This window comes from Camelina sativa, chromosome 1 (assembly GCF_000633955.1).
Source record: "Camelina sativa cultivar DH55 chromosome 1, Cs, whole genome shotgun sequence".
Classification (NCBI taxonomy): Eukaryota; Viridiplantae; Streptophyta; class Magnoliopsida; order Brassicales; family Brassicaceae; genus Camelina; species Camelina sativa.
In genome coordinates, this window is record NC_025685.1 from 21038401 (window position 1) to 21048643 (window position 10243).

The following is a 10243-nucleotide window of genomic DNA, read 5'->3' on the forward strand; positions in this document are numbered from 1 at the left end:
GTGTGTAAGAACACTTTAAGGAAGTAAGAAGTAAAAAGGTTAAAAGTAGCTCCTTCTAGATCTATTTCCAACAATTTTTACTATGGATTTGTCGTAATGCAAAAGACAGAAAAGTAAAGTTTAGTAGCTTAAAACAAAAAAAAAAAAAAAAAGCTTAGTAGTTTACCATTAACTATATAGGAAAAAAAAAACTATAAAGAAGAATATATAAAAAGCTTACCCTAGAACCCTAGAGACCAGAACGCATTAGTATATTGGTAGATTTTTTTTTTTAAGACTCTTGGACTTGGTAGACCAGTTTCGCAAGTGTCGTTTTTTGTACTATTGGTAAAAAAAGATCCATTGTTATTAACCAATTTTTATTTTCGATACCCTCTTTATATAGCAAACAAAAATTCTTAAAAATATCAGTTAATATAGGTTTTTATAAAACATTATCCTGCTAGAAATCATTGCAACTTTTTAATAAAGCTTTAGTAATGAGATCGTTTCTGTCCACTACATTTTGTTTTTGTAGTATAAAAAGTTTTGTCAACCAATTTAATTTTTTGTTTTCTTTTCTCTCTCTCTTTAGAAGAATAGAAGAAGATCTCGAAATGAAAAATTAAAGATAAGATATATGGTTAGGTAGCTAAGATGAAGAAGAACGAAAGCAAGAAACTACGACCACGACATGTATAAACACCACAAAAAGGAAAAAAAAAAGTAGTTCAATTTCATTTTCGCTTTGGTCCACTAATTTTATTATATAGTAATAAAAAAAAAAGAATAAATATCTAAAAAGAGTAAAATAAATTAACATAAAAGTCCGTGTTAGCTTAAGACACGAAGCCTACGCTACAGCACTAACTCTATTAATTAATTAAAATAATATTATGAGAAAAAAAAAGACGCGCGTGGTTCCCATTACCCTCAACTTTGTCCACGTGGCATCGGCGTTTTTACAAATGTTTTTTTTTTTTTTCCATTCACAACTCNAAATTCTTTACCCAACCATGCACTGACACGTCACCGTCTCTTATCCAAAATCGAATATACTATATAAAAAGAGTTTTTTTTTTTTTTTTTTTTTTTTCTTTCTGGAGTGTTGTGTTGTGTTTGGGCGAGAGAGAGAGAGAAAGTGAAAGAGAAAGCGAGTAAGTCCATATTATTTTTATCACATGTGCCCACTGTGACTTCTCTCCCTACACGCCACCATCTCCACCACCACCTCCCTCCTCCGTTCTTCGATTCCCCAATTCTCTCATACGACCCCTAGGGTTTCTTCCTTTTTTTTTTTTATACAACTCTTTTTTAATTCGAAGATTACTTTCACCACCACCGTACCCCGATCTTTTTTATAGAACTCAGATCTTTTCCGATTTGTGAATTTTTTGGAGGTGGAGAAGTGTTCTTTGGCTGTCACGAAGAGCCGATGCCGGAAATCGATCTTATGAGAGTCGATCATTGTGTTTCCGATCTGAATTTGGATGCTAAACCTCCTGGTTTCTTCGATTCTGGTGGTGGTGGTGGTGGCGGCTCTGTAGATTTGGATGTGAAGCTAGACGACGACGAAGATGAAGAAGAAGATTCGGATTGTTTGAAGAAGCAGAAGAGCGTTGGTCGTTCGACTAGACGTGGTCGTCCCCCGAGGACTTTGGGTTGTAAAGCTTCTTCGTCTCCTGTTTCGCGGAAGAGGAGAGAAGATGAAGATGTTTGTTTTGTTTGCTTCGACGGTGGTAGTCTTGTTCTCTGCGATCGTAGGTGAGTGTGTTTTTGAGCTTTTGGGAGAAGTTACTACTACTACTACTCTTCAGCTCAATTGAGTAGATTCGTGCTTCTAAAAATAGAAATTTTGCTGTTTCTGATGTAATTTGAGGGTTTCTTAATTTGTCCAGGGGATGTCCAAAAGCTTATCATCCAGCTTGTGTTAAGCGTACTGAAGCATTCTTCAGATCAAGAGCTAAATGGAATTGTGGTAAGTTTTTTGGTTAACATTCATGTTCTTGGAAATGGTTCAGAGTGTTTGAACTCTTTTTGGAGAATTAATAAAGGATGATGATGTTTTTATTTTCAGGTTGGCATATATGTACTGCTTGTCAAAAGGATTCTTTCTACATGTGTTATACTTGTCCGTATTCAGTTTGTAAGAGGTGCGTTAGAAGCTCAGAGTATGTAGTTGTAAGGGAAAACAAAGGATTCTGTGGTATCTGCATGAAGACTATATTGCTTATTGAGAATGCAGCTGATCCTACCAAAGAGAAGGTACTACTATTCTAGATTCTATATCCACATTTTGTTGCTTTCCCTTTTACTCATCAGCACTAGATTAATGTTTCTTTGTGGAACTTGATTGAGGTCTTTTCTTGTTTTGAAATGAGCTTCTTTTTTTCTTCAAGCTAATTGTATTACTTGTTGTTATAGGTTCAGGTCGATTTTGATGATCAAGGCAGCTGGGAGTATCTTTTTAAGATTTACTGGGTTTCTCTTAAAGAAAAGCTATCGTTAACGTTAGATGATCTTACCAAAGCAAGAAATCCATGGAAATCTTCTTCTTCCACTGTTTCTAAGAGAAGAACTACTAGTCGGGTTCATGAAAAGGGAAATGGGAATTCTCCTGAGGTTATGAAAGTAAGTCGCGCTAAAGTAAGGAAGATGGAAACTGCTTCTGTGATTAAGTTGGGTCCTTCTTTGGATAACAGACTCCCACCATTGACTAGTGCCACTGCGTGGGCAACAGATGAGCTCCTGGACTTTGTGCGGTATATGAAAAACGGTGATGCTTCAGTCTTATCAAAGTATGATGTCCAAACTCTCGTGCTAGAGCATGTGAGACGGATTAATCTGCAAACCTCTCCTCAGATTTCTGAAATAACGTGTGACGCTAAGCTTATGAAATTGTTTGGCAAGGAGCGAGTGGATCATTTTGAAATGTTGAAGCTTCTTGATTCTCACTTCCTCCATCAAGAGAGATCTCCAGTTACAGATACCTCAGCCGGAGCAGTCACTGAAACTATGTCCTTCCAGGTCGATGCTAGTAGAAGCTGTGATAGGTTGAATACGTCTGAACAGTATCAAGATAGGTTGAATGGATCTGTACATCATCAAGAAGGAGAGTCACAGCAATTGAACGTGCACATTAGTCAGGTTAGACCTTCCAGTTCTAATAGCAGAAACCATGCCGTTGTAAAACCTGAAACATGCGCCACTGTGTCCAATAAGCCAATTGATGGCTTGGATACGAATATGGTATGGTTATATGGAGATCCAGATGGGAAGATTCACGGACCATTTTCCTTACTTAACCTGCGACAATGGAATTCAAGCGGGCATTTCCCACCTGAGCTGAGAATATGGAGGTTAGGTGAACAGCAAAACAGCTCCATACTTCTGACCGACGCACTAAATGGGCAGTTCCATAAAATAGGATTACTACAGAATCATTCTGTCCCCAAGCAGGAAGTGAAAACTACTATAGCTAACGATCAACACAGGTCTGTGGCTGTTCCTAAACTAGAGAGTAGAATGCTGGACTTCAGCCCCAACTCAGTGTGTACTGACCAGAGTGTCATTTCTAGCAGTAACAGTGTCATCACAAGGAGCTCGGATGTGAGTAACAAAAGCGGAAACAACTTTAGCCTCAACGTGCCATTGGACTTTTCTCTATCTAATGAAAGGGATAACGTTGGTTCTGCCTCTCTCTGGAACAAAAGAAAAGTTGAAAGTCCTCTGCTTGTACAAAGCCCTATAAGCTGTTCACTTTCGCTCTCTACATTACCGGGAAACTCAAACTGCTCTATGCCAGCACATGAAAGATGGAGTGCTGGTCAACCAGATCCAGATGGAAACAACGCAGCAATGCATGCTTGCAATCAAAACGGTAGTCTAAGCGGCTCAGGTGAGAAACAACAAGTCACGGCTACGGTCCAGTCATGTGGACAGAACTGGAATGCTGCAACTCCAAGCAGTGCTTCAAATGTGTGGGATTCTAACTCGGGTTTGGCGTCTTTCCCAGACAATCAAGAAATAGACTTTTTAGATCTCTTTAGTCCAAGTTTCAAATTCAACTTCGCATCTACTTCCACGGATTGGCAACCGATTGTGGCTGGACCAGACGAATGTGACGAATCAGTCTCGGATCTTTTGGCAGAAGTGGAAGCCATGGAGTCTCAAAAACGTCTTCCTTCTCCAACTTCAACGTTCCGTGGTCCAGAAGAATTATTAATCCGGCACTCAGTAAACGATAGCTTCAGCCCGGCTGAAGGACATAGCCCAGCACTAGATGTAAGCAAAGGTGACTCCATGAGCTCCTCCACAAACGATCTGCAAATGCATTCACGATCTAACAGCGCCGTGCATTTTTAGCTCGATGGGCTCGGTTTCACATAGAGAGAAATCATCATAATCACGGGCACAGGCTACCATAGATCATCTCCAGTGTCCTAGAGTCGTCGTCTGATCGATGGTGGACTATACCCTCTTTTTTTTCTCTTTTTTTGCAGGATTATTACAGAACATAAATAAATGGCAAAATCATCATCATCATCAGCAAGAATGAAACAAAAAAGAGAGTGGTGCATATGACGAAGATATATATGATACAAAATGTGTTTCTTCTCGGTATTTTTGGCTGCACCCACCACCATTGTTTTTTTTTCTCTCAGTATTTAGGTGTTGTAAACGTTGTCCTGTGTTAAGATTTGCACAGAGACATACCCAACTTGTGTATTTTTACATTGTTTGTACTTTAGGAAGAAGAAGTATAAAAATGGTTGTCCATGGGGATGTACGTAATCAAAAACATTGTAGGGGTCATGAGCTTATATTATTCCATATATATGACAATGATAGTGCAACGTTTCATTCTTATATATTTGAATGTTTTCAAATCTTTTATGTCTTGACAAAGTGACAAGTGTAGGCTCGAGTTTTTTCTACTTTGTTGTTTTTTGGAATAATGAGACGAACTCAATTGATCGTATTTGGATTTGTAAAATTTTTGTTGTTTCTTCGATTTCGTTTGTTGTTGATCTAATGGTGGAAGCTACGTCGAATATGACGCCGTCGCAGAGATACGCGGCGAGCGCATTGTTTGCGATCGCGCTCAACCAAGCGCAGATCAGCCAGACTAAGCCACTCGGAATCCCTGCCACCACAGACCACGACGGAGACGACGGAGAGCCAATCAGCAGCGACGGTGATATTCCTATCTCCGATGACGCGGATCTCTGGGTCCACGAAGTTTCCGGCCTCCTCCGACCCGTTTTCAGGTATGATCACAATGAAATTAGAAATGTTCATATGCGTCTGTGTGTGATGTATACAGTATTGAGCTGTATCTGTTAATTTGGTTTCAGATGTCTTCAGATTGATACATCAGCTTGGCATGGCCTTGAGGAGATAGCTGCTTCTTCTCAGTCTAAGGATCACATCGGTGCGGTATGACTAATCTAATTTCCCTTCCTTTCATGGAACATGTGTTGATGAGCTTCTTTTGATTGGATGCTACAATTTGGTTTATCGTAGTTCATCAAGTTACTCTCAGAGGATGTGAGTGATGATGATGATTCTAGCGAAATGGTGGAGAAAGAGACCGCTTTAGCTAAAGCTGCTGAAGCTATGGGTCAAAACATTCGAAGCAGCTCTGTATCTGTGGAAGCTAAGATGGAGAAACATGTTGAATTCGAAAACGAATGCCGTGAGAAGTATTTTGTTCCCGAGGCACAGTCTGACGCTGAGGTTAAGGAAACAGATAGTCATGGAGAGGATGGAAAGAGAGATGCAGGTCACAGTCCGGGGTTTGTTGAACAAGAGAAGAAACCTGTTGAGGAAGTAGCATTGCTTAGCCATGAGAGGAAGATTAATGTTCTTTACGAGCTTCTTTCTGCTTGCTTGGCAGATAAATATGAGGAGAATGAGACATGTACAAGAACTAGGAAAGGCTATGATGCGCGTCATCATGTTGCTCTGCGGTTACTTGCCACTTGGTTTGACTTTCAGTGGATTAAAATGGTTTGATTGCTTCACTTTTTTTTCAAATCATGCTACCATACATAGTAACCTCATTGCTTTATGATAGCTATCTTGTTGGGGATTTAGGTACTAAAGATGTTGGTTATGGGAACTTATTTGCGCATTTCCATTGTGCTGAGAAACTATTTTTGTATTTTCTAGGAAGCAGTTGAGACAATGTCTGCATGCTCTGCCATGGCATTACAACAGTCAAGTGGAAATAAGGAAGAAGAGTCTCTGTCACCAAATAGTGAATGGGCTAAATGGAAGCGTGGAGGCATTGTTGGAGCGGCTGCTTTAACAGGGGGGACTTTGATGGCCATCACTGGTGGTATGATGTATTCTAACTGTTAGAGTCCCTTCCCACGTTTTGGAAATTAAGACTTTGGATTTGGAAAATGCTTATTCTTCACCTTTTATTATTACTTATTATATGAAATAGGATTGGCTGCTCCAGCAATAGCTGCAGGGTTCGGTGCATTGGCACCAACACTAGGCACGATCATTCCGGTAATTGGAGCCAGTGGGTTTGCTGCAGCTGCTGAGGCTGCCGGAACTGTTGCTGGTTCTGTTGCTGTCGCAGCATCTTTTGGAGGTAAATAGACCTCAATTTTAGCTTCGTTTAAGTAAAAACATGGATGGAAATGATGATAATTGTATAGTTTTTATGTGTGTTTATGAATAGCTGCTGGAGCTGGGCTCACAGGGACTAAGATGGCTAGGAGAACTGGGGACATTGAGGAGTTTGAATTTAAAGCTATTGGAGAAAATCATAATCAAGGAGTTAGTTTTAATTTCCTGCTGCTGCTAGTTTTGCATTGGGAAAAATTTGACTATTGTCTGTGCTTCATATTAAAAGCTCTTTGCTCTGCATTAATCCAATTTTGAGGATGACGTCCTTCTTCTTCTTTTTTTGTTTTTTTGGTGTAATAGCGGTTAGCAGTGGAGATCTTAGTGGCTGGCTTTGTGTTAAAGGAAGAAGACTTTGTAAAACCATGGGAAGGGTTAACCAGCAACTTGGAAAGGTATTAACACGAGTTGTTCTCGTGTGCAATTTTTTTTGTGACTATGATTCGTAAAATTCATATGTTTTGCTATAATTGCTTCTTAGGTATACGGTGCAATGGGAATCCAAGAATATTATAGCAGTGAGCACTGCAATTCAGGATTGGCTTACTTCAAGTAATATCATATAGTTTTTATCCATTTACGCTTAACCATGTAAATTTATCTTTTTGTTGTTGCATTAAGAATAGATAGTAACATCGACATGAAATTGTTGCAGGAGTTGCTATGGAGTTGATGAGACAAGGTGCCATGCACACTGTACTAAACTCGCTTTTAGCAGCTATGGTATGGCCGGCAACAATCCTTGTAGCTGCTGATTTCATAGATAGTAAATGGAGTATTGCTATTGACAGGTAAAAAAGAAAATCTGTAATGATACTGAAATACCAAATGTGATGAAACCATTATTGCTACTTAAAGTTTATGGCTATTATTTTTCTTTCAGGTCAGACAAAGTAGGAAAACTTCTGGCTGAAGCGCTTCGAAAAGGGTTGCAAGGAAATAGGTATAGTTATTGGATAAATTCCATCAGATCTTTATGATAGGAAGTTATACAATTAGAATTTTACATCAGCATGTTGATTTTTGCACTTCGGAAAACTTGTGAGGAATTTAGACCTGTGACTCTCGTTGGTTTTTCGCTTGGTGCACGTGTCGTCTTTAAGTGCCTCCAGACTCTGGCCGAGACTGAAAAGAATGGTATATTCTCCCACTCATATTTATCTTTCTTTAGAATTGACAATTGATTCTCGTCTTAACACATTTTTCACGGTAGCTGAAATTGTGGAAAGACTTGTTCTTCTTGGAGCACCAATTTCAATCAAGAACGAGAACTGGCGGGACGTAAGAAAGGTAATAAACTTTCTTTATGAGTGTTCCCTTACATTATGAACAATTGATGTCACAGTCTAGGCAACAAATAAGTCTTTTGGTTGGTTATCAGATGGTGGCTGGAAGATTCATTAATGTTTACGCCACAAATGATTGGACTCTCGGAGTTGCCTTCCGTGCAAGGTACTGTATGTTGAATTGTTTTTCAATTCCCAGTTTTAAACTGCAAAAATGAAAACCTGTTTCTCTTCTTAATCTCTGCAGTCTGTTGTCCCAAGGATTAGCTGGAATCCAACCAGTCTGTATCCCAGGGATCGAGGATGTAAGTATCTCATTTTCTCTCCTTGTGTTATATATTTTATGTTCATGTCAAGTGATGTGAAGGAAATAATCAGACTAATCATCATCATATTCATCATTACCTATCGAATAACTCCCAACATTGCAGGTTGATGTAACAGATATGGTAGAAGGTCACTCATCTTACCTATGGAAAACTCAACAAATCTTGGAAAGACTCGAACTCGACAACTCTTACCCCGTCTTCCGAAACTCTCTCTAACTAGACACGACATTTATTATTAGGACCATATCCCGTTTTCCAGATTCAGTGTCAAGCAAAACTAAACAGCATCTCCCATTTTTCAATATATTTTTTTTATTGTGATTGACTTACTTTCAGTAATTATTTGAGGTAGACACAACCAGAAAAAGAAGATAAAAACAAGATTTAACATAAAAACAAAACTGATGCACATTGAAAAGTTAGTTGAAAAGGCAAGTGAGGCGCCTGTTAGGCACCGCAATGAGGCGTGTGGCTCTGGGAGCGGTGAGACCCATGACGTCGCTCATGTCAAGCTCACCCGGTGTCATCCCATCAGGCAACTGCCACGTGAAACTGTGAATGATGTTAGCCACAGCGACCTCCCTGGACACAGTTTCATGTCAAGCTCACCCGGTGTCATCCCATCGGGCAACTCCCTGGACACGATCTCCGACCTGACCCGAACGGTATAAACTCAAAGTTAGTCCCCATGAAATCAGGCATACCCGGTTCCATAAACCTCGAAGGCTTAAACGCTTCAGGTTCAACCCATAGTTTCAGGTCACGCGCGATGGCGAATGCGTTGATAATCAATCGCGAGCCTTTGGGCACAGAGAAGCCTTGGAGCTTCGTGTCCTCAATGGCCTCGTGGAGGATGAGTGGGATCGGTGGGTGGAGCCTCATGGTTTCTTTGAGTGTGCATTTGAGGAAAGTTAGTTTCTCGAGGTGCATCTCATCCACGCGCTGGTCAAGACCCACGACTTCCGCAAGTTCTTGGTGGAGCCGTTTGAGTTCGTTTCGGTAACGTAAGAGCTCCGTCAAGGCCCACTCTATCCCCGACGCCATCGTCTCCGTTCCTCCAAACATAACATCCTTCGAGTACAAATAAATGTTTAAATATATAGGACTAATGTGTTTTAATTCTTGAATTTAACCATGCTAAGATATTATATATTTATATGTATGCGTGCATATTTTGTATAATTCAGATTACCTTTAAATGATAATTAAGAGTTGACAAAACAAAAAAAAAAGAATGATTAGTATGAAATATGTAAATGAAAATAAATTATAACGTGTTGCGATTACCATGACGAGCGCTTTGATATTATCACGTGTAAGTTTTACGGAGCTCTTGTTACGATTAGTTGATGAATCCTTGCTCACTAAATTTTCTTCTTTGCTGTAAAACGCAAGTAGATCATCCACCATATCGGTATCTTGATCATCGTTTACAGTCTCCCTCTTCTTCATATGCGCATCGATAACTTCATCAATGAACCCGTCGAGATCGTTACGGGCCTTCACGAGCCTCTTGTTTATCCCATGCAGATCGAACCAGCCTAGGAACGGTATGAAGTCTGCGACGTTGAATGCTCCAAATAGCTTTGAGAACTCTTGCAAGATCCTTATGAACTCGTCTTGTTCCGTCTCGCATGCGGCACCAAACGCGGCTCGGTACGTTATGTTTCTTGTCAACGTAAAAATGAGCTCTCCAACGTTGACGGGTTTACCGACGTTGCTAGACAAAGACCGGACCATATTATTTACTTCGTCGCGGACGGAGGCCCATGACTCAGCTCGTCTACGGCTAAACACCTTCATGACGCATACTTTCCTCATTTGTCTCCAAAAAGGTCCGTAAGGAGCAAAAGCCATGTCAGCTAAGTCGTAAGTTAAGTAATTTATGGCTATTGTCACAGGCCGATTTGAGAAGCTGATGTCTTGGACTTGAAGAACTTGTCGGGCCAGGTCAGGTGATGTGATGGCAAACACGTGACGAAATCCCATTCTTAGGTGGAACAAGCC

The 10243-nt window shown here is 40.1% G+C and overlaps 2 protein-coding genes and 1 pseudogene across 2 annotated transcripts; 2 read left to right on the forward strand and 1 right to left on the reverse strand.

Moving 5' to 3' along the window:
• Positions 1415-4835, forward strand: LOC104700134 (zinc finger CCCH domain-containing protein 44). The gene is made up of 4 exons (XM_010415606.2): positions 1415-1743; positions 1878-1957; positions 2057-2244; positions 2404-4835. Exons 1-4 carry the CDS (start codon positions 1415-1417, stop codon positions 4342-4344), a joined length of 2538 nt encoding a protein of 845 aa, XP_010413908.1. The 3' UTR covers positions 4345-4835.
• LOC104700145 (transmembrane and coiled-coil domain-containing protein 4-like) lies at positions 4840-8530 on the forward strand. The gene is made up of 15 exons (XM_010415615.2): positions 4840-5249; positions 5337-5418; positions 5506-5991; positions 6154-6322; positions 6434-6586; positions 6677-6774; positions 6925-7016; positions 7103-7173; positions 7277-7412; positions 7505-7564; positions 7676-7758; positions 7835-7911; positions 8003-8073; positions 8155-8212; positions 8339-8530. Exons 1-15 carry the CDS (start codon positions 4858-4860, stop codon positions 8450-8452), a joined length of 2142 nt encoding a protein of 713 aa, XP_010413917.2. The 5' UTR covers positions 4840-4857; the 3' UTR covers positions 8453-8530.
• LOC104710294 overlaps positions 8632-10243 on the reverse strand; it is a 6553-nt pseudogene continuing 4941 nt past the window's right edge.